At 47.6% G+C, this 24,732-nt stretch overlaps 1 protein-coding gene across 5 annotated transcripts; it reads right to left on the reverse strand.

The window, feature by feature from the left end:
• Positions 1-441: 441 nt before the first annotated feature.
• LOC121341668 (inositol 1,4,5-trisphosphate receptor interacting protein) lies at positions 442-24,732 on the reverse strand. 5 transcript variants are annotated; one of them, XM_041415393.1, is made up of 4 exons: positions 24,413-24,732; positions 19,289-19,395; positions 10,004-10,189; positions 442-6,582 (listed from the first exon to the last, which is right to left on the reverse strand). In XM_041415393.1, the coding sequence occupies exon 4, from the start codon at positions 6,567-6,569 to the stop codon at positions 4,920-4,922; it is 1,650 nt and encodes a 549-aa protein (XP_041271327.1). In that variant the 5' UTR covers positions 6,570-6,582; positions 10,004-10,189; positions 19,289-19,395; positions 24,413-24,732; the 3' UTR covers positions 442-4,919. The 5 variants fall into 5 exon arrangements, with proteins under 5 accessions (XP_041271327.1, XP_041271328.1, XP_041271329.1 ...); XM_041415394.1 differs by lacking the exon at positions 24,413-24,732 and adding an exon at positions 24,279-24,397; XM_041415395.1 differs by lacking the exon at positions 24,413-24,732 and adding an exon at positions 19,505-19,522.

Genomic DNA, 24,732 nt, shown 5'->3' on the forward strand with positions numbered 1-24,732 from the left:
TCCCTTAAACCAGGCAAAGGAGTTAAGCAGGATGTGGATGGTTGCTGAACTTGGCTGTGGATACCCATAAAATAAGCAGGTAAAAGGATTCCTCTGGGTGAAATGGAAATTTAGATTTCTTGTTCAGCCCATAAGGGCAAAATCTATCAGCATTATTTAGGGCTTGCCACAAAAGGGTGTTTTTGAGCAGACATATTCAGAATAATTACTTTGATTTCCTGTGGATTCATATTCTCAAGAAGAATGACATCCCTGGCATTATTCTGGAATAGCTATCCCACTTTATGTTCATGTTGCAGTTCATTCTGGAATCGTTTCTCCAGGGATTCTTGCTGCTGGGCTCACTGTGCTGGGATCACACTGGAAACATCCCCACTCCTTCCTTCTGCTCTCTTAGAAACATTCTGCAGGGAACTAGAAACAAAAGAAACTTCATGCTCATTTAGATTTTGTACAAGACTTCCTTTATTATAAATAAAGCTGCATGAGAAGATCTATACAAATTCAACAGTGTCCTGCTATAGAAGCAGCGGTTTAAGTACAGCATTGTCCATCAAGGAAGACCTTTGTCTGGAGAGTTCTGGTGTTACTGCCCATCTTGGCTGCATTGCCAAGATTCATCTCTGTACTAGTTTTGCTTCTGAGCTAACACGTTGCACACAGACCCCCCCAATTCTAAAAAAAAAGACAAGTAATAAATAAAGCTGTTTACCAGGTAGGCTCCTATGAGAGACATCTCCTCACTGAGCAGCAGCAAAGCTGTTACAGGTGCCTAAAGTCTAATTTCTTCACCTCAGAGAAAACACTGCAAAGACTTTGCATTAAAAATGGCTGGTGAACAAACACAAAATCCTGCTGCTTGAATACTGGATAAATTTTTGGATCATTTTGCTAAACTACATCTTTATACCCCTGTATATACCTGTATACAGAGCAGCCTGGAAAGAGAGAAATTCTTTTTCTGTGGCTGCTTAACAGTGAACACCCAACACCGCCCCTTAGAAGACATGCAGCTCCTGTACAGCAATAATAACCTTAGACCAAGACATTTTCTAAGGGCAAATGGCTCCTGAGGCTATGCTGTAGATCAGTGGTTGCTATCAACTCACCACTAATTCCACTGCTTTGACAGAGCCTGTAATAAAATATTAAAACCACAAGCTGAGGGCTCAGGGAGTGGCTGGAAACCAGTGGAAGGCACTTGGAGTTCATGTGTTGAATTCACTTGGTTAGCAAATGACAAGAACAGTATCGAGAGTCCAGGACAGGCTGATTACCTTTCCTTAGGAAGTCTCACAGAAATACAGGCATTGCCAAAGAGATGTTTGTTACTCAGGTGCCATAAGCAGTTTGGTTTTAAAAGAACATTTTTCACTTTAAACCACAAAATCTCGCTTCTACTCCCATCCTTAAAAGCTGCTTCCTATGATTACTCACCCAGATTTCAATCAAAGCAGAACTGCCCATGGGCAACACTAAAATGTTCTAGGACATTTTTACTGGCTGGCAGCTGATGGAACTGAATTGTCTTATAAACCTTTTTTTGTGAAATGTGAGCATGGGCTTTTACTAATAGGCTAGTATTTGGTGGGCAAAGATTTGATCCAGAAGAGACAAGGAAGTCCAAGGAATGATGTGCTTCACATCATGGCCTCCTTGTACCATGGCAGATGTGTGATCCAAACAAACACGGTGTAGCAGCCTCTCCTCTGATGGGACATGTCTGTACCTTTGGTTTGCAAGGAAGATCTCCACTCTGAGGCTGACTGGAGCACAGCTTATAATCACAGATAATATTTCCTCCCAACAGGTATGAGTGGGTCCCCTCACAGCCTAAATGCACAGACCAGATCACTTCAAAAGTGCTCAGGGGAAAATGAGCATATTGCATGTAGGAAAACTAAGCCAAGCAATTTGCTTTCAGTGGAATCAAATCCATAAATTACTTGATTCAGCTCCAGCTTCTGTTCAGCTAAACCCCATGGGAATACTTCAGGGTCAGTTTGGGCACAAGAGAGAACAGGCATACAAGTACAGAAAACAAAGAACAAAAGATTCAATCCACTTATCAGTTCAGGTTCCCTTTGAGTCTGAGCAGCAGTGCTTGGGGCTGTGTAAAGACGAGTTTGGGCACGTTTACAAGCCCTTTGCAACTGGTGTTGCAAAGCTTTCTTCTGACATTTTAATAGGGGAGTTACCTTATTCTGTTCAACAGCCTTTTCTTCTCATGGTACTCCTGCTCAACCTTATATAAAAGTTATTTTTCAACTCTGAATGTCATTTCCTGAGAGACCTGGGTCACAAATTTGTTTCTGTTCTTTGGACAGTCTAAATTTAGACTCCTGACAGGAAATGGCAGAGAAATTCTAATTTCTCTCTGGCTGGGCTGGGAGCACATTTAGATCAACCACAACTGCTCCAGCGTGACCTGCCTGCCAGCAGTCCATGTAAAGCTGGGTCTGCTACAGGCACTTTGCAGTAAACCTGGGCAGGTAAAAATGGCAAATCACCTGGGTTTGCAAATGACTTACGCAGCTTCTGAGGTAGCCTCCAGGATCCAGTACTGACCCACCCTCCCTGTACCTTGCTTGTCACTACCTGCTTGCCATGGCCCTTGAGATTGCTCCTGCTCTCTTTCCTACTGGGGAAAGCCTTCTTGGCTGTACTAAGAAAAGCCAGGGATTTACAGCACTCGTTAGCGTCAGCAATTAGTCCTGCCCTGTTGCTCTCCTGGCAGTCTCCCAGAAACTTATCACCAAGGATGCTGAAGCAAGCACTGATGATCCAAGACTTTTTCCTACTGTCACTACCCACCAGCCTCTTCTCCCCCATTCCTACCTACCCCTTACTTTCTGTTCAGAGACCTTACTTAACTACCTGTGGTAATAAAAGCCAAGGGAGGCAGCACTTTGGGCATAGTTCTGCCACCATCTGTGCTTTCTTACAAACCAGGTGTGGAGACAGGAGTTACAGCTTTCTCTGCCTTTGTGTGTGAAGTGTCCCTCAGTGGTGGCAGAGAAGAACAGACACCAATGAGGTGGTGAAACAGTTTTTACTAGGAAAAGAGACAAGAAGACATGTCTATGGAGAGTTTGCTTATCAACTGGATAACGCTGGATAACAAGCTTCATGCTGTGTGCTGTTACCAGCAGTGATATGGGATTGAATCTTCTCTCTGATGTGATAGAGAGGATTGATAAAAAGAGCCCTGTGGAGTGATGGTAAAAGCATCCCTGATGGGTCCTACCTCACAGAACAACCACCCGCTTGTAAACAGGATTAAGGGAAGCCCTAGTGTAAAACTTTGCAGGAAATCCTAGTGTGAGAAAATGGTAGGAAAGGCACTGGAGGCCAGGCTTCTGGGACTAGCATAAAGCAATTATGCACTGGGGCCCTGGTTTGGAACCCACACTCAGGATGAGGATCTCCTGAGTCCTCTCCTTCAGCAAAGCCACCTTCTGGGGCTGGGCAGCCCACTGGCACAGCACTAACATGCTTCCTGTGGGATTTCAGGCATTTCCATTTCTGCAATGTTTTGGTTTTTGTTTTAGCACACACCTCAAGACTCTCCCCTGGCCTGAAAGCCTGCAGCAGCTCTCCGCCTTTGCACTCCCAGCTCAACAAATTACAGTTTATAGTGCAGGTCCTCAGACCAGCAGTCTTTAAAAAGATTGAGGAGAATGTATAAAGTAGCTTTTGCCTGCATATGTGGAGCAGAAGGGATGCAACATGGATCATAAAGCAGCTGCAAGCAGCACTGCCCAGATCTACTACATGTGCATCTTTTTCATCCCTTCCTTCTCCCTCCTGCTGGCCTTGGCCTAATTAAAACCATGTGCAGAGAGTCACAATCTCATTTGGAGGGTGATTGTTCACTCCTGCTACCAGACTTCTGAGATCAGCTTCATTGCAGGATAATTTTGGAGAACTGCTTCTTTTATGAAAGCAAAACTTACAGCAGTCATAGAATCAGAGTAGTTTAGACTGGAAGGGACCTTCAGAGCTGATACAGTTCAAGCCCTGCTTTTCCTTTCTCTCTAGGCTGTTATCACACCTTAGTGCCCCAAGGTATGGAAAACAAACAACCCAAAATACCAGAACCCAGTAGTGGTGTTTCTTTTAGCTAAGATAATAAAGGTTCCCGTTCATCAGTCCATACAAAATGGGCAGGAATATAAATCACTAGCCATGTTACCATGGAAGACTTGAATGAAATGGTCTGAAGACACAAACCCTGCTCTGCTACATCCTCCTATAGGAGAAAAAATGTGCAGGGGTATTTTTGAAGGACAGGACAAGCCATTTAAGTTACTGCTGCAAGTCCAATTGAGAAAGCTTTTTTTTTCCTTCTTCTTCTTTTTAACTACAGTTCCCTTTTTAAGCTGTGCTTTAAGGATCTCCATCCAGTCCAGATCATGTGCATGACCCTCCTGCTCTCCACACCAGCATGTAGACTTATGTCGCACTTCCCATTGGTGAAAGAGCTCCTGCTGTCTGCAAGCAGACAGGCTCCTTTGATCCCAAGATCCTGTCTTTGATTCCTCCACCCTGTTCTTATCTGCCCTTCTGAAGGAAATGAAGTATTTGGCCACCATCACACCCCCACCCCCATTTGCATTGCAGGCATCTGAATAAATTACTTCTATTTGTTGCTCACCACTGCTGTAGCATGACTGAAGCACAATAGAAAAAATATATTCTTAGCTGCATAAAACCAAGCACAGCAGTGGAACAGAAACCTACTTCACCACCACATCTTCCAGTTTCTCCCTATTCTTCCCCCCAAGCCTCTTCCTTTCAGCAGGAACCATGGCCCAGGACTGGTTCAGCTCCAGACAAGAAGCTCCATTGGCAGTCAGTTGTCTCCAGAAGGCTTCAGAAAGTTGCCTTCTGGACTTGTGCTTAGAGTTTGGCTTTGGTTAAAGGGGTTCCTTACGGATCCCATTGGTGTGTGCAAGGGGAATGTGCACCGTGTACTCATTTATCAGTGCAGACATGTTCCTGAGCATCTCGTGGAACGTGTCCACCATCTTCCTGTAAATGTCCCTGCGTAGCACAAAGGGACGGAAAAGGTTGAGAGGCTCAGCCCTCTGAAATATGATGGGGAAACCCAGCTCTGCTGGTACCTTCCCATTGCCAATAAAGAAGTGATAAAGCTTCTTTTCATGCAAACATTTCTCTAGGAATTTCAGCATGTCCTGTAGGCGGGCCTCCAGCTTTTCTGGGGCCCAGTCCTGGCTGGGACGAGCCTGCAGGAGATGCAGCAGCACTGTCTTCAGGTGGTAGTTGGTGAGCCCGCTGGGACCTGTGAGGCTGCACTGCTTCCCATGGAGGAAGGAGAGGATCTGAAGGCAGCTGACGTGGCAGGCGTTGGCAGGCAGTGTTTTGGAGACCAGCTGGATGAACCTCCTCTCATAAACTGCAAAAGTGAGAAACCAGTGGGTGCTGGAGGGGACGTCTGCTACCAGGCTGCTCCGAGGGAAGTGGGAGATGAAGTAAACGTCAGAGTTCTCATATTGCACCACAGGGGTGAGGTTGAAGGCAATCGATTTCCCCGATTTAAATTTTATCTTCAGAGCTCCTGGTGAGTCCAGGAGGCTGAAGGAAAGGTCAAATTCATATTTGTGGGAGATTCTGTTCCAGGCCTTGGTGACAGCAATCTGGAACCACTTCATGACTTGGTCAGCATCCAGATATTGAGTATTTTTGAAGCACAGGAGGTCCTCCATCTCACTGCTGGGCTTGGTACTACTGACTTGGCTATGGAGGAGGCACAGCATATCTTCCCCTAGTTTAGTCTTGTCACAGATGCAACCTGTCTGATCCTCATCTGCCCTGCACACCTTGATAGTGCCATAACCTTGTTCATCTGGGGGAAAAGAGTCACCAGAGCACCAGGTCTGGCAGCGAAAGCAGTAAGGCTCTGGGGGAGCAAAAGGCACTATCAGATCACAGACAAAGGGTTTACGCACTCTCCAGTTCTCATACATGCTCCCCACGCCCATGCAATCTTCCACTTCCATGTCAGCATCCCGGTTACAAACACTCCTCAAGGCCTCCAGCAGGTCATCTGCAAAGCCTTCCACCATCTCCCGCATCCTGGCCATGTCTCCAGTGGTACCCAGGATACGCTTCTCATAGAAGCTGGCCAGGACAGCCTTGTCGGGCAAGGCCACTCCTTTAAATGCTTTCCCCAGGACTGCCATGTCATCCTCTTCTCCTCCTACGTCCTGCCAATTCCCTTCCTGGAAATCCTGCCTCCAGAGCTCGATCAGCAGGAAGATGACCATGGAGAGGGCAGTCCACATATCCCATCGGACCTTCTCCTCTTTGCTTTCCTCCACTACCACTGCAGCCTTTTCCAGCGCCTTCTGTGTGGCTTCCTGGTCTGCAATTTCCTGCTCCAAGCGCAACTGCTCCAGCCGCAGGCTCTCCTCCCGCTCCTTCATCTTCTGGATGATTTCTTCTGTGTTCTCGGGGACGGTGCCATTCTCCTTAGGGAAGAAGAGCGGGTGGTTGACAATAGCTGTAATCACCAGTAGGCACACCCGGAAGAGTCCCACAGGCATGGCAGTTCCTTCCCTGGAAGAGAAAGAAAGGTGAAATAACCCATGACTTGGACTATATTCCCTCAGGTGCAAAAATGAAAGAAAATCCTCATGCAACAAGAACTTTGACATCCTTTCCAGCCCAGGAAAAAAAGCTTGAATCTAGAAACCACTAAGTGCTCACCCATTTCTGCAAGTTATCAACCAATTTCCCAAAGAGGCATTATCAGCTGATGGTGAGGATGAAAGTGGCTCTTATCAAAAGAACTTCAAAAAACAGAGCTCTGAAGGCACTTCCTGCTGTCAACCCACTACGATGCTGTTGGACAGTATGGGAGGGCACGTCCTTCCTTTGCCTCTCCTTTAAAATTCCCTGGACAGAAAAGGAAAGAAATAAGCAGGCAGAACCTCCCCAGCCATATAAAAGCAGGACTAGAGATGAGCACTGCTCTTCCTCAAGATAAAGTTAATATTTCAAATGTGGCAGTGGCATAGGCAGGTCTGTCCTGGCTATGTTCCATGTTAAGTATGCCTGGGAACCCACACAGCCTGCCTGGATCAGGGCAACCTTTACGGCCCTGCTGGTGAGCTGCACCTGGGTGGGAACAAGCCTGCAGAGTTTTGTGCTTCTAAGCAGGCATTACAGGCAAAGCTCCTCCTGCCTTTCAGCACCATCAGGATGAGGCTGTGGAAAATCCTCCTGGCCCCCAGGATGCCTCATGATCGCAGTTCCCAGAAAAAGGGCACAGACAGAGACTGCTAGCATGGAAAGGATTTCCAGTGGTTCTAAAAGCACCAGGCTCCTTATTTTTGGTGCTTACTACACTACTGACCTGTGGAGGACATTAGTAAACACCATGGCTCTGATCTAAACCATCTCCCCCAAGCATCCCCTTAAGCTGGCTGGCAGCCAGCTCTCTCCTATTTGCAGTGACCTCAACAAGGCTGTGAGCCCCATCCCAGCCATGGGCCAGCAGCAGCCCCGTGTGTCAGCCCTTGCACAGGCCCTTGGCATGACTGAGACCACTGGGGTGTTTTGGAGTGGCTTTGTGTGGTTATTGGCTCTGCTGCTCCAGCCCCACATTTAATAAAGCTTTTTGTGCCATGGGGCTCACAATGAAGGGATTTAATTCCCAGCCTTCTGGGACATGGCCCCATTGCCAGGGTCTCTGCCTTGTGGTGACAAAGCCTCCTAGAGGGTTGGGCCAGATGGTGCCCAGGCTAAAACCTGGGCTGTCTCCTCCCAGCTGGCATTTCTGTTTCTGGAGGGCTGGCATCACTATCAAGAGCCCAAGTGCCTGCTCAGGGCAGTAAAATCTGAGGTTGTCACCCGTTGCTGTGATGTTGGAAGCTCACCAGTCCCCCTTTCTAGCAAAATCACCTCTCAGTCCTAGCACAGGAAGATCAGAAGGACAAGATGGACAAGCAGGGACATTTCTTCCAGCTGGGAAATTTTAGGACATCTGCTTTAATGCCTCAAAAGTGCTTGAGAGAGAAGGGTTTCTGTTACAGAAATAAAGTCTACCAATAACATACTTCATCAATCAGACCAGAAATAGCAATCTCATTCCTAAGTAATTCTGCTGTGGGAATGAAGCTGTTTCACAGAGAGCCAAGAGATGGTGAGGCACTCTGTGTGCTCTAGGGGCTCAGGGCTGTAATTCCCATCCTCTGGAATAGCTCCTTCCTGTCTTGAACGCAGCATGTTTTGGCGCCACAGCAATCCTGCTGTCCCAGCATCTGGGCAAGAAGGAAAATATCTCTGGCAATCTCATTTATACCTCCACAGGGCACACAATAAAGATAGATCCACCCCAGTGGACCTTGTTATTGTAACTGCACAACAAACTGCTGGTTTTGATTGCAGGAACCTGGATTTCCCCAATGTGAGCAGTTACTCTACATGGGAACTGTATCCTTCAGCACACAATTATCTTTGCTTATGAGAGGGATGGGACTGGAATAACAAGGGAAGGGAACAGGATTGAGATGCATTGTTCAAGCAGCAAGAAAATTCACACGGTGCTCAGGATAATGCTCCATGCCCCTCCCTGTGTAACATTTACCAGCTACATTTTTTTCAGATCCCATACACATGCAAGATGAATGTTCTTATACAGACATTGCTCTTGAAATAGTTTGTGTCCCTATCTTGTCCTTTTTTACATTTACATTAACTCTTTAATTCATCAGGCAATGAATTAAAGCTGAATTAATGCCCAAATCTGGGTGTTCCAGTTATTCTGTGAGCTCCATGCCCGGCCACACTTTAAAAATAAACTGAGGTTGCCCTGCATTGCAAAGGGCTTTATCAGTTTGCTGGGGCAGGGCAGGAAGTGCTGGTGAGTTCCTTTCCTTAGTGCTAACCTCTTGCAGACCACGTGTGCCTTCCAAGCTTAAAAATAACATGACCAGGGGCCAGGTGCCTCCTTCTTGCAGTCTTGACCAGGATGACATCACTGCTCTGCTCTGCTCGACCACTGTCCCTGCAGATGAAATGTTTTACTGTTGCCACTTTACTTCTGAGGTGTGTAAGGCTGAAAGAAATCAGCTTCCTTAGGATCTTCTTTCTCATGCCCAGCTGCTCATGGTGACACTGCTGTCACAGGTTACCTGTCCCAAAGCTCTGCTAGCAGCAGGGGTTAGGCCAGACAGCCCCAGGTCCATCAGTGGCTGGCTCAGCTGAATTCACTCCAGGTCACACTGACATTGTAGGATACCCCAGCTCATTTTGCAGCAACCTCTTCCCTCAGCAAGCGCTACAGGCATCAGCCTCTGGAAACTGGAAGTGACAAGATCTTCAGATCACACTGATTGGCAAGAGGCATGTCTGTTTTTAGCCCAGAGCAATGGTCAAAACTGCCCTTTTGCTACTGCAGCTACTCACTCCAGAAAATGAAGCCAACCATTAACCTCAATTAAGGCTTAAGGTCAATGCTGCTCAGTGGCCAAAGTCAGTGGAGCCTGCCCTTGGCAGCAGCCAGGGTGGAAGGGCAGAGCATTCCCACACCTCTCAGACACAGCTTTCCTGGCTAATATGAAAGACTCAATAATACAGGTGAAACCAGTAGCACTGCCTGCTACGGCGCTCCAGCATTCCCCATAACAAAGGCTGCTCTTTTCCCTTGCTTTTAACTTCAGCCCAAGCTATTTAAGTCTGATAAAAATATTTATGCCTGCTCAGGTTGAGACAGCTTTTGTGTGGGGAAGAGAGAGAGAGTCCAAACCTTCCAAGCTTGAAACTAAGAAAGAGAAATGGCAATTTTTTCAATCTATGCATCAAATTTAGCAAAATTTCAAATATAGGGGAAAAAATAAAAGGTATTTGTAAGTTTTAAAATAGCAAGTTCTCAAAGCAATCTGCAACCTTTTCTGAATTTCTCACCCTGACAGTTTTTTCCCATTTAGAGTATAAATGACATCTGGACTCAGTAACAGGCTTACATCCTACCTACCTTCTGCAGACCCTCCTGTGGCAGTCCTGGGGCTCCAAAGACTCCCTAGAGAGTGCTGTGGTCACAGGCAGGCCACTTCTGCCAGGAGCCAAAGCAGCCTGCTCCCTGGGCCAGGTGAGAATGCAGAGACCCCTCTTTTCTCCCGTGGGCACAAAGCAGGGAAAGGTGCAGGAAGACCAAAGAAAGCTGTTTGGGAAATGAAGAAGGGCCAGGGTATGTGAAACCTCAGTCTTGATGTGAAGCTGTCTCTGCTCACTGCCCAGCATGTGATGCTACTTGTTCAAACCTGCCTCTGGCACTAGAATTAATTTCTTCTGGGCTTTTCTGTGGCACTCACTGCTGTAGTGACTAGGGGCTTCACCAAGTTTAAGGTTAATGACCACTCTGCACAGCCCTGGGAAGTGACGGGCAGACACCATCCCACCCTCCAGCTGGGAGTGAGGTTTCAGAGAGATAAAAACAGCTGATCACTCTGTTGCCTGATTACAATCAATCAGCTGCATCCTGCAGCACTTGGTATGTTCAAAGGGTCCACCAAGATCACCCACAGCCCTCCACCCTCAGCTCCCAGGCAGGTTGGGTCTCATCCTTTCAAACCTGAGGCTGCCTCCCCAGCTGGAGGATCCTGACCAGCTCCAGAGACGATGCAGGAAGCCCCAAGAGAGGAAGGGGAATGATAATGCTGCTGTCATGAAGTTCAGGTTGGTGCCAGGAAGCCACAAGCACAAGGAGGCCAGCTCTCACCCTAACTGATCTGAAAGCCCTTTGCTGCACAATTTACTAATGTTTAACTTGCCTGGAGCACAGTTCCAGGTAGCACAGCATAAGGAAAGGGAAGCAGCACAGGAAGAAGCCTTCACAGAGCCAGGTAGCAGCAGCTCCACCTTCAGCTTCTTTTCCTCACCTGGGAGCATCACAGGGCTCATACAGAGTTTGTGTGGACCAGCCTGAAGCAGCTGCTGCCCTGTGGCAATGTGTGCCCCTTCCCAAGCCACCCTGCCACAGGGGATTTCCCTGAGGGGCAGCAAAGTCCTTCATGGAGATGATGATGCTCAAAGTTATAACAATGTCCTGTCCCTTCCAGCTACATGTGCTTAATTTCTGATGACCCTAAGCCTTCCTCACATCCTGTTCCATAGCAGCTTCAGAACCTTTTGACTCCTGCTCAGCCTGGCAAAGGAAAGAAAGAGATGGCATCTTGCAGCTTGCCTCTGCAGGCTGCTCATGTGCTCTGAGCCCAGATAACCCTCCACCTTCTCTGAAGACAAGGGAAAGTATTTCTCTTTCATTAACAGTGAACTTTCTTTACTCAGGAATTCCTCATGCACCTTTATTTTTTCAGCCATTTTATTCCTCTAAATTTTGAATCACGGTAAGCAAAACATGCTCTGGCTGGTGTTCAGCAATAAACCAGGCAGGTTTGTTGCTGAGCTGAAGCTTTGATTCTTAAATTGGAAAAACCCAAGTCAAGCCACTGAGTGCAGTTCAGTATTACACTGGAACACGCCAAGACATCACTTACAACACACTCGATTGCTTCCTGCAATCTGGCTGACACAAAAGGCAATGAATAGGTGGCTGCTACATTGTGTTTTGCTTTGGTAGGCTGCAAGAAAAAAGCATTTCAAGTAGATGATAGAAAATACAGCTCGTTGGGAGGCTTTTTTCATGGAAAGCTGCCAAATTTTTGAAACCAGAACTTTCATGGGAACAAATATGATTTCTGACTCTCTGATTGGGAAGGTCCTTGAGGTTTGGAAAGGACTCTGCTACTTGTTTTGACTGCAGAGATTAACAGGTCAAACCAGGCACTAAACCTGCAATTGGGACTTTCTTACTGGGAAGATGTGAACCTCAGTCTGAGGGGTTTCAGGCCCAGCCCAGCCGTGCTTCCTCATGGTTGAACTTCTGGGAGCTCTCTAATTCCTTCTCCTGCTGTACAACAGTGAACAAATTGCCTTTTGGCCTTTGAGTGTTTAGTCTGAAAAAAGCTTCTGCTGCATATATGAAGGTCTAGTGAAGAAAAAAGTTTGCTGAAAGCCCTTAGTAACGCACCATATCCTCCTCCAATTTGCAAGTATCACTGCCACCTCTGCAGGTATTCACAGATATGATCCAGCTGCCACTGAAAGAAATCATAGTTTCTCTCAGTGGGGACTACAAGCTTTGATTTGCAAGAAACTTGTGCAATTACAGAGAAATGGGAATTACAGAGATGCATGTCAGTCAAAAACCTGGACAGATGCAGTTTCTTAGACAACCCCACATCCACACAGCACAGAGCACCCAGGATAGACTCTTCCACTCCCATCTCCTGAGCACTGTCAGCTGCAGCACACACAGCCCAGACAGGAAAATAAGGGATAAAAATCCAATTCAGAGCCTGAGCAGCACCAACTTGTGCTGTTCTTTCAGCCATTTTGAATTAAGCTGTGTGTAGGACATCAATAGGATGAGATGTCAACTGGGACAGAACAGTGCCAGCCACAGCAGCTCTAACTCATGTTCTGACTTATCAGCATTAAATTAGTGCTACAGACAAAAGTACGGAATTCCAGCTGCCAGCACCTGCTCTAACTCATGTTCTGACTTGTTTATCAGCATCAAATTAGTGCTACAGACAAAAGTACGGAATTCCAGCTGCCAGCACCACCGCAGTTGGTTCAGCACAGACAGGTGGGATTGGGCTCTGTCTTTGGCTCTCCACCAAAGCCTCAAGTGGGGAAGGACCAAATGCACCAGTACATGAGGTATTGGTACACTGACATGCATTGGTACAGTACATGCAGGGGCCTGGATGTTGAGACTGGTAACAGAAGCACATTTAAAACCAGAACAAGCCACCTGGCCTGCACAGGACTACGGCAGTCAGATATGGCAGAACAACTGAGCAACTGCCTTCCAAACCATGCCTGGAAGCCACACCCAGATTAGCTGCTTGGCCACAGCACAGCAGTTGGACAAGGCCACTTGCCTGACAGCTATTGTTCTGCTGTTTCACTGAGAACATGAGCCTTTCGTAATATCCGTGGACATCCTGTCCCGGGCCTGCTGCAGTGCCAACGGGGTCAGTCGCGCAGCCCGCGTCGGACATCCTGCCCAACAGGTCTGCTGTGCGCTTTCGGAAACAATATTTTCCTCCTGGGGGTCACCAGATCAGGTATTTCCAAGGAAATGCTGATGCTCATCCTGTGTACAGGACTAGATAGCCCTCCCTTCCCACAGGCAGGCGGATTTGGGGGCAATAAGCACATGAAGGGCACTGAGAGTGCTCTGGAAGCAGATACTGCTGTGCAGCCTCAGGTCCAATGAGAGATTTTGCAGCTTCTCTCCAAGCAGAGGAGAGCTTGACTGGCCCTCGGAAAGACAGGTAGTCTCTCTCCTGTCTTCCAGTCATGTGCTGCCTTTGCCATCAGGAAGCTTTTTCTCAAGCCTTGTTAAGTCTCCCTTGCTGCAGTTTGAACCCCTAAAATTCCAGTGCCCACTGTGGGTACAAGTAGGATGGATTCTTTGTTTTCTTCTTGCAGCAGCACACAGGATGTTCAGAGGTACTCCCATCCTGCCTCAGCTTTCACTGTACGCAGGTACTTTATGGCAAACTCTTGCCATAAAATCCCACAGTCCCCCATACCCCAAAACCTAGACAGTACAAAGTATTTTTCCTGGCTCAAAGGGGGCTATTTGCCTTCTAGGGCTCTTTTCCAAAACCCAGAGATGTGGGCATGTGTTAGATTTTCAGTTTGATCAGCAATTGGGGATTTATTGGGCCCATTTCTAAATTATTGTTTCTCAGTGCTTACAGGTATCATGCCACTAATCAAAACATGCCGCTAATCAAAACATGATCCTCTTTCTGCCCCAGGAGCCAGAAGCCACTATTAAAGGCAGCTTTAATGACTAATGAATAACACAGGGACACATCATGTCCCCAAAGCACTCACTGTTTACTCTGTGCAACGCTGGATCCAAGAGAGGGTGCCCATGGAGACCGAGACACAGCCAACAGCATGAGGAGTGTGTTACTCAGCATCCTGCTCATTGCCTGAATGTGTTTTTATTGCTTTTTGACTATGCAAGCCAGCTCAGCTCCTGTCAGCAAGCAGGACATATGCAGTCTGTGGAGTGCCTCGGGTTCCCTCTGATATGGCCAAGAAAGGGTTGTACAAATTGGAACACAGTGTTGGCTGCAGGAGAGGCAGGAGGGCAAAGGTAGGAAGTGTGTATGTGACTCCCACCCACGGATTGAGCTGTTGTAGTAGGACCACAGCCAGGAACAGCTTGTGGTTTTAAGCCATATAAATTTTGTTTGCTTTTGTTTGTTAATAGTGAGGAAGACAACTGGAGTAGACCAAACTTTTGTGGGTTTTGTTGGTTTTAGGATCTTTTGGGGTTTTTTGGGGGTTTTTTTTTGTTTGTTTGTTTGGTTGGTTTTTTTAAGAGGAGAAAAGACACAGGCAAAGAAAAAACCCTTAGCTTACCAACCTTACCAGCACCCTCCTCCTCCAACCCAACATGATGGCAGCCTGGGCAATAGTTGGTCATTCCTTTGCACAATCCTTCATCAGCACAGATGGACAAACATCCCTGCTGCTCCACCAAAAGCGTGATAGTGTCAACCACAATGGATGGAGCACTACCACCGCACAGATCCTCTCTGACCTCCATCTGGTGCTCATGCTGGGCCCTGCTCTGGCTGTCACCCCCTCAGCCACACAACAGCTCCTCACATGTGAGGAGGCTCATGGATCCCACCTGGCAGTCACCTCAGAGAGTGGTGGTGAGTAGAGAAAGAGATTAATTGCCAAGATGTTTGTTTAAATCTGCCCTCCTTTTCCCCCCTTAGTTCTCAGCAAGGTGGAGAAACCCCACACCAGGGTTGTTCAATCAGGCAGTGGTTACTCTGGCTCTCCCCATCCTGTGTTAAGCATATGCATCCTTGTACATTCTACTTAATCGTGCACCCACTGGAACAAATGCTTTGGTATTAAAATAATTGGTGGAAGCATTATTAGAAAGTTGATTTCCCAGCAGGGATACAGCACTCCAGCACATCTCAGAAGAGCACATGTGGATGTTGGCAGGGCTCAGACATGACTCACAGAGTGATTACATTTTACATGTGAAATTTCAGTCCCATTTCAGTCATGAACAATGAGCACTTACATATTACAGACAGTAGAAAGCACTGCAGTCACCAGACACTTCCACACTGAGACACTGAACAAAAACACAGCAAAAGAACTTATCATCTCGGGTTGGGAATTTTGCTGATCTGAGATCTTCTACTCCATCACAGTCTTGACTCAGTTACAAAGCCATACTCGTAGGTCAGGAAAACTGCAAGGCCAAGTATCACTTAAAAGGACCCAAAACCACTGGATGGGATTGAAGGTTTGTGTGATATTGGACCATTGTTTTGCTAACTAGTCACTGCTGTTTGTATTGAAACAATAGGGAAAGAACTGTATTTAAAAGCTGGCTATTGTTGCCAAAACATCACCACACAAATCAAAAGCAATGCTTTATTCTGTTGCCTGAAATTCCAGCTCTTTTTTTTTTTTTTAAACACAATATAGTTCTTTAAATAAACTAAAAATCAAAACACAAGCCAACGGACTGTGAAAGCCCCTGCAGGAATGGGTAGAGGGTGTGGAAGGAAGAGAGAACAAGAGTACTTGTACTGCATTGCCCCATTTTCTTGCCCCTCACCAAGATGACTCCCTGATCTAAGCAGAGACACTGTTCATTGCACACAGCCTCTGAGGAAGAATCAAATCCTCTTACTTCATTACCTAGTGACTCTAGAAAAGATCAGGAGAAACAACACAAATGCTTTGGGAAGCAGAAATCCCAGTCTTGGCTCAGTTGCCATAAACCTAAAAACTGCCAAGGCAGACGCATGCACAAAAATATGTTGGCTGCAGAGTACTTCTGGCTAATCCTGCTCTTCAAAATGAGTTTGAATAAATAAAAAGCAGCAGAAGAAAGCAAAGTCATACAAGAAAACAAACTGCCCCACTTCCATACAATATTTCCATGAAGCTCATCCTTTCAGCACCCATGGCCACCAATCCAGAGCCATTTTCACCCAAGGGAATGACTCAGAGACAGGCTATTGCCACATGCACTCACAGTTAATAATTTTCATGTGCTCTCTGCTCAGTCAGTCCCCTCTTTACCAAGAAAATGAAACATATCTAAGCTCTTGGTTTTGCTGAAGAATTTGTAAACTGAATGCTGGGAAGAAAAACTCTAAAAAGACTCAAGGGGAAAGGAGCAATGTAACTTGCAGTGCTGCAGCAGAAATATCAAACACACATATATTAAGGTTGTGAAGCCACGTGGTTTTCATTTGGGATGTGTGGGGTGAGCACATACGGTTGCTTTCTTTATACCCTAAGCACAACAAAGGAAGGCTTTGTTTGAAAGCCAAGGGACAGCCTCTCAGCTCACTTAAAGGCTAAGTTACATCGTAATGGGAACTGTGAGTCAGAGCTGTGGGGCCCCTGCTCACAGGACAAAACCCCTCTGCTGCAGCAGGCAAGGAGCTCAGCAAGGAGCAGAGCCTCCAGCTCCACATGGGAGACCCAAAGCGTCCAGGACTAGCAGCAAATACAAGGCTGAGCTGAGAACACGTGTTGTGGATGACTTAGCACACAAACACACCCCTTTCAGCCAACATTTCTGCCTGTAACTCTGTCAGAGTGTGAGATCATAACCCTGCACCTATTCCAAGAGCACAATGCAGCTATGAGTCAACAGGAAGGTGGGATAGACACAATCCAAACACCTTCAGACCATCTTTTGATTTTGGCTGCGGAAGAGCATGGCCATGATTCTTAGACTGAGCATAGCTATGTGGGAGCTGAGCAAAGTAGCTCACCAGGTGGGACCACACTAGAGCTCTGTCCTTAAGTCACCTACTGTGCCAGATAATTTGTGTCATTGTGTGTTACACGAGGGGAGGGTCAGCTGATGGATTCCAGCTACCCAAAATAAAGACATCACTTCCATTCTTGCCCTTGCAAGACTGGAAGACAAGGGCAAGTTTTAATTATCATGAATGAGTTGCAATCTGCAGGGAAGAGGTGTCTGTGTGCTGCAGAAACTTCAAGTATTTTCCCTCACATTTCCAATAGTCCCAATGTATTTGGTTGCTAAATCCCCAGAGGGCTTTAGAAATCAAATTCTCCTCTGAAACCAGTGGTAGTAAGTTACCTGAATATCCAGGAGGAAACAGATTAGGATCGAAGCATTCTGTGTGCACATACAGAACACCAAGCCCCTCTGAGAAGCATTATGGTGTGAATATCAAGTGTGACATTTTAAGCTTGAGAACATCTCCTTGGCTCTGCCTCTGATATGTGTTAACACTCTACAAGAGTTTAAAAAATAGGAGGAAAAAGAGGTCTGAAAAAGCAATAGAGTTTATTTCTTCTGCCTACACGCATGGCTTACACTGCGCCTCGATGATTTCTGGCAAGTCTCTGTTTACTTTGTTCAGAAAGGCTTCCAGCAAATCTCTGCCTCCCAAGGCAGTCTAGACTACTGCTTAGCTGCCCCTACCTGCAGGAAAGTCTCCTTATCCCTGCATGTGCTTTCTCCAAAACAAGCAGTTTGGATCCCTGCAGGGATCCTGGCACAGGCAGGTGTTATCTTGTCTTAGGGAGCTACTCTACCTCTTTGCAAACAGCGTGGGAACCATTTGCTCCCATTCCTCATCAGGTGCTCACCACTCACCACCAAACCCTCTGCAACTTGGAAGAGCTGAAAGCAAGGCATTCTCAAGCCAATTTACATTGGTTTTTCTGGGTCTTACCACAAACTCTACCTTTTCAACTGAAAGCACCCACCATCCCCAGAGGCAACCCAGGGAAAGATGAGTTAGTTACACAGGTGGCTCAGCTGACACCTTACAACTCACGTCCCTTTTCCTGCTCAGGCATAAGAACCTTCTCTACGTGCTCTTCCCCTGGTTTCAAAAGTGAAGGAACAGTAATAGTTTTCCTTTGCCAGGCAACCAGAATAACCCAATGACAGTGCCTAGCAGGGCTTAAATGCTGCAACAGCTGGCTGCAATGGTCCTCATCCTTGCCAACACCATGCTTGGTTTTTCTGAGCCACATATATGGCAGTGGATGCATCAGATGTTTTCTGTATAACTGCTGAAAAAGCATCTCTGCCTTGAGGCAAATATTGCTGATACAAATAAGGTGCTAGATCAGCCAGAAAAACCTGCCTCTGGAGGAGGGATAATAATGAAACATGGTGAATGGAAAGGAAAAAGAGAAAGAACTTCATTTACACACAGGAGAATGGCAGTGGGCCAACTCTCACAGCTTTGATCGGGGCTGGCTGGAGGAGCATGCCAGGGAACTCTCTGAGCTGAGCTTTGCTAGAGCAGAGCAGCAGTTTGAACTCTGTGATGGGAAAAAGGGGACAGACACCACCCAACACAGATCCAGAATAAATAAGTTAAAAAAAAAAAAATCACGAGGAGTGCATGAGCTAACAGGTACTCAGAGCTGTAGCAGGACATTGTGGCAGTCAGGAGTGCTGCTCTGGCAGCTCCCTCTGTCATCAGCTCCAGTTCTCGCCCTCCCACCACTGCTACCCGTAGAGCCTCCTGTCACACACTTGCAGAGCAGCACTGCCAGACATCTTGGTTTCACCCAGTTCTCCTTTCAGTGTGTTTTTAGGGGTTTTCATACAAACATGAAAACTCTACATTTTGCTGGCTTGTCAAAGCACTATTTCCCTTTGTCTGCCTCTGCTGTCACCCTTGATCATCTGGAAGTTGTCCAGGCACTTCCAGGCATCTGCTCTCCCTCTAACACTTAGAAGAGGGGAATTCCAGTACTTTCCCAGTCTGGGTAAGATATTTCTGGCAAGTTCTCCTCCGCAGCAGAAAATGCATCAGTAACTGATGTCAGCAAAGCTTTGGACCCTTTGGTTCCCCTCTGCCATCACTCTCTGACTAGATCCAAACTGTACCAAGCAGTCAGGTATGACCAATTTTATATTCAAAGTCCAAAGGGAGAGGCTTTTAACACTGATCTTCCACACTGAAGCCATTTCCAAATTAAACCTTCACAACATTGCTACTTTTGCTTTGCAAGAAGCTGTCTGTACCTCACTGCTGGGAACATTTCTAAAATATGAGCCACACCAATTTCCTTTCAGCATTTCTGCTGCAAGGCTCAAGATCTCCTAGTGAGAGCCCATCAAGAAGCTTTTTAAAATCACATCAAATCTGGAAGGAAGAATGACCCCTGGAGCACTTACCTGCTACACAGCTTTGCAGGTGCTCATTAAACTTCGCATTACTACTATCACCGTGATGTAGAGAAGACTAAATTCAGTCACCCGCCACTGAAGCACAGCCAGGAAGTCTGCAAAACACAAAGAGAATGAATGAGGAAGTGCAGGCAGAAGACGGGTACGTAATGCAGCTATCTAAATGATGGATTGATTAAAAGAGAGATTAACTCACCCCCTTACCTAATAAAATGATCATAAAAGCTCAAGAGACCAGGAATAATCAGTTTGAAGTGATCAGGGAAGAGTTAAAATGCTGCTTCTCCCATGGGTGTCAGCAAGCAAGAACTTCCCTCCTCTGACTCCATCCTCACCCACCAGCATTCTCCTTTTAAAATGGATTAGGGTCAAATGAGCAGCTGCATAAGTGCAAGGGCTGGGACAGTTTTGTCTGGGATTGGTTTGTCTAGAAAAGGCATCTAGCTTCTGTAAGCAGTTTGTAAGGTAGAAATACTTGCTTGGGGAGTTGGGTTTACAGAGCTAATGGGAGAAACAGAAAACAGAAGAGGCAGGAAGCAAGGGTAAGAGCACAGGAAGATGTGAAATGCAGAACCGCAGAAGATAAACTACAATATTTTAGGATAGAGAAGTGAAGAAATTTTATATGCAACAGGAAACAACCAGGAGGAGGAGAAGACCAAAGCTGGTTGCAGGCAGACAACAGAGACATTCCTCTTCCCCAGCTGCACACAAATGGGTTGGGGAGGAGGAATGCAGCACCCTCATTTCCAGCTACCACCACTTCAAACCTTCCCACTGTCCTCGTCCAAAGCCTGATGAAATGATCAGTGTGGGCTAAGCTGAGCTTGAAGCCCATTTTAAGGGCTCAGCATTAGGCTGACGCATCCTTGCTCTCTTGAACTCCTTCAGTTCACTCCCTCCCACGTACCTGCTTTGACCAGACAGTGTGTACAGTTTCACTTCTCTGTTTCCATCTTCCACTGTGAGGCCAAATTGGGCAAATGGGCTCTGCCCAGCCCTCCCATCTTGCAGGGCTGCTGGTGCCTCTGCTCAACTGGTGTGCCACAGCAGCACAGACTGCTGAACACAGGAGAAAGACACCCCAAGCCCCAAAGGTCTGGATCTGCACTGTAATATCCCAGTGGATATTTGTAAACCCTCGGGGCCTGCAATGTCTGGTCTTGTGGTGGCTCAGGGCCAGTGAGGTAGAGCAGGTGTGTCTGCTTAGAGGAAAGGAGCTATTAAATGCTGGGCAGGAACTGCTGCTATGGGACATACAATTCACTTGTTAAGAAAATTCTTGCATCTCAAAAGAGAAACTTTAAGTTAGGCTCTCCCTCAACTTTGTTTATAGATGTTGGAGAGACCTTGACTAAGCCTTATGGGTTAGTCAAAGTCTGGAAGGCCAAAATGATGTCTCTCCAGAACCTCCAGGCTGAACCACTCTCTCAGCCTGTTTTGATAGGAGAGGTGCTGCAGCACTGTGATCATCTTTGTGGCCTCCTGTGTACCTGCTCCAAGAGTTCCATGTCCTTCCTGTTCTGAGAACCCCAGAGATGGATGCAGCACTGTGGGTAGAGTCTCAGCAGAGTAGAGTAGAGAGGCAGAACCCCCTCCCTCGACCTGCTACTTCGGATGCAGCCCAGGACACGTTTGGCTTTCTGGGCTGTGGGCACACATTGCTGCATTGGTCCAGTTTTTCATTCAGAGAGACCCCAAGTCATTCTCCACAGGGCTGCTCTCAGTGAGTTCTCCCAGTCAGTCCTCATTCTGGTGTTGCCCCAAACCAGGTGCAACATCTTACACTCGGCCTTGTTGAACTTCCTGAGACTCTTGTGGGCCCACCTCTCAAGTTTGTCCAGGTCTCCCTGGATGCCAGCCCTTCCCTCTGTTGTGCCAACAGCACCGCTCAGGTGTGTGTCATCTGCAAAGCTGCTGAGGGGGCACTAGATCTCACTATGCCACTGATCCAGGTATTAAGACACCAGTTCCTGAGGGACATGACTGGCTCTGACCTGGACAGAGAGCCAATGACCACAACTCTCTGGATGCGTCCATCCAACCAAATCCTTATCCACTGAACAGTCAACCCTCCCAATTAATTCTCTCCAATTTGGAGATTAGGATATCATATGGAATCACATCAAAGGTCTTAGAGAAGTCTAGGTATATTACATTAATCTGTCTTCTCTTGCCAAACATTGCAGTCACTCCATCACAGAAGGCCACCAGATTAGTCAGGCATGATCTGCCCTCAGTCAAGCGATGCTGGCTACCTCAAATCACCTCCTTTTCTGGCATAAATCTTCTTAACACTGCTTCCATGAGGAAGTCTGAGCAGCCCAGCACCGTGTTTGTTTTTAGACAGCCCTATATGAGAGCCTCCTCTCCTTGACAGAAATGAAAGCTGTCCTGCTCCAGTGAAGCTCAGCAGCTGATCTGGCCTTCGGGTCATGGCAGTAAAACCTGTTTGTTTTGCTGCTGGTCAAGGTTGGCTCAGCCAGCTTGGGATGGCCCACGTGTGTGTGTGTAAGAATAAGCAAGCTAAAAAAAGAGTCCTGCTGCAGCTACACCCCAGGCCAGCTCTGCATCCCTCAAGCTGCTTGAAGGTTGGCCACCTGCCTCCCAGCCCGCCCCAAGGAGTGAGCGGGCAGAAGGTTTTGCTTACACAGCTGAGCCCACATCCCTGTAAAACCTGGAATTCATGGCTGGGTGCATGACAATGCTGCCCAGTGCACACCCTGGCCACGCTCTCTCCCTCCAGCCTGGAAACCAGAGTCTCTACCTCTCTCTGCCACCCAACAATTACAAGTGCCGATGGAAAATATGCTGCCTGGCAGCAAACCTGCTTTTTCCCTAGTATAAATGGACTGTAATAACACTTGGGAGAGAAAAAGCTGGCCCACCCAAGAGTCCATTTTAAAGGGGATCTAAAGGAACAAGCCAGAAGCTTTTTTCAGCTTCCTTTTCCATTGCACCATTGCTATAGATTGCAATTGCAATTCCACAGAGCAGAGCGAGCAGGACAGGACAGCAAAGGACAGCAGGGAGACTCATGCAGGTTCTTCTTGGAGCTCATATTCTGTGTTAATTCATTTGCAGGCAAGCCCAAGATACTGAAACCACAGCCAACAGGTAGACAGTTGTAAAAGCCAGACTAAAATTGTCCTTTGGAACACCATGGAGTTTTACTTAAAAAACAAACTCAGAAATTAGTGAGATCAGCTTGTGAAACACCAGTGTTAGGTTTCTGTGGATCAGGTTCCTTTCCCGTGTTAGTCATTGCCATGCAAGAAGAATCACAAGCATTGGCATCCCTCTGAGACATCATGCAGAGACACACAGGAGCCCTTATTGCCATGGATAGCACCAACAAAAAAACAAAACAGGAGCAGTACTTGCAGCTTTTGGCTGCCCTAGCCATCAGATGGCCCAAAACAATTATTCAGGAAAACCAAATTCCTCAGTCCCTGACCAGGGCTACTCAATTTAACTTGAGGGGGAAAAAGAAATGTTTAAAAAAAAAAAAAAAAGAAAAAAAAAAGAAAAAAAAAAGAGGGTTGGGTCGGCGGCATAATGTTCCAAGCAACAAAAAGAGGAAGACAGGTGAGGGGCCACCACATGAACTCTTGATAAATAAGTTCAGTGCCTTTGGTGTGCACAGGGTGCTTCTTCCTTGCCAATGCCACTGGACACAGACAGATCACTGAGTCCTGTACACACAAGTCATGCAAGCAAAAAATAATATGATCTACAGCTGGGAGCCAAGAAACCCTAAGAACTGGTCCCAATACTTTGCTTCTCTGAATTTGGGAAATCAATTCACCTTTCTCTACATCTGTGGCAATCACACATAATATGTGCAGTTCCCATGTGAAAGCAGCACGAAGCATCTATTGTGTTGAAAACAAAGCTGAAGAGAAGGCTTGAAGCTTTTATTCCTAATTTGTATGCTCTACTTTTGTTTGAAGACTGAGAGAACCCCTTTCACTTATACTAAGGAAAATCTGATTTTAAAAGCAGATGGCTATGAAGGTGGCCAGAATCACTTTAGTCAGAGGTGCAGAAGAGCATTGCCATCATCAGCAAACCAAACTAAAAAACCTCACACAACATGATATGCTGCACTACAGTGGCTCTCCTGTCCTAGTGCTGCTTTCATGGTAGCTCAGGTCCTTGCCTGGCAGGTCATGGCAGACACTTGAGCCTGAAGGGCACGCACTGGGAATGGAGGAGGCCTATAGCCCTCATTAAAAACATATGAATAGTAATGTTCACTCAGAGACACTGCTCATCTTGCCTGACCACGTAAAGATGCCAATAGCAACATGTCCTATTTTCCTGAAGGATTTTAGCATGGCAGTTCCCAAGAGAACTGCTTCAGTGGGAGACTGCCAAGCTGAAGATGCAAAGGTCAGTAAGGCTCGTGCTCTGCACATCAGTTTTACAGCCCACTGACCTCCAGTACCACAGTCCTGGCTCACTCTGCTTTGAGCTACAAATACCTGCTGGCCACCTTCAGAAACATGCATACACACGTGAAGAGCAGCTCTACTGAAACTATCCTCCAGCTCCACTGAAAGCTTCACTCCTGTCTGTGCTCTTTAGTGAGATGCTGTGTATCTCAGAAGAAAGAAGTTTTAAACCCATGTCGCGTAACACTGAACACGCAGCGAGGCTCAGTGAGGCTCAGTGATGCATTTTCTATGGACTGTACATGTCCGAAGTCAGCGCTGGCCCCAGGACACCACGGGCTGTGTCACCGGCAAAGGGCGATGGCCGAGAGGTCTCCGTTCACTCGGCTCGGTCCCGCCGAGTCCCGCGGGGCTGCGGCCGCTCTCCCGCCGCCCGGCGCGTTCAGCTCCCGCCTGGGCTGCAGGGAGAGGGATGCCCAGAGCTCTGCAGGAACTTTGGTGGGCACAGTACCCCCTCCCAGGGGCCCGACCCTGCCTGTGCCCCGGTACCCACCGGGACGGAGAACACGCACAAAAGTTACCCCGTCAGGAGAACCCGGGGACAGCCACACCGACGCGACCCGCCGCGGGCAGCCCGCACGGCCGCTCCGTCCCGACCCGCATCCCCCGCAGCCCCGGGCGCGCTCCGGGTCCCCGTGGCCCCGGACAGACTCACCGGGCCGGGCCGGGCCGGGCCGGGTCGGCGGCCCCGCTCCGGGCGCTCCGCGCACACCGGCGCTGTCGGCGCGGCGGCTCCGCGCGGCGAGGGGCAGGAGCCGCCCCGCCCGGGCTGCCGCCGCTCTCCGCTTTGTTGCTTCTCTCCTCCTTCAAGCCACCCCCGCCAGCCCTAGGAGCCGAGCCGTGCCCCGGCGGGCGGCAGCGGGCTGTCTGATCCCCCCCTCGGCTCCCCCATTAGCTTCCCAGATGGTGTTGGACCGAGGGCACGGCGGACGGAGAGGAAATGCGCTCATCTTGCTTCTCGGATGTGTTCTGACC

Source organism: Onychostruthus taczanowskii, unplaced genomic scaffold (assembly GCF_017590055.1).
Source record: "Onychostruthus taczanowskii isolate IOZ18803 unplaced genomic scaffold, ASM1759005v1 scaffold5, whole genome shotgun sequence".
In the NCBI taxonomy this organism is placed as follows: domain Eukaryota; kingdom Metazoa; phylum Chordata; class Aves; order Passeriformes; family Passeridae; genus Onychostruthus; species Onychostruthus taczanowskii.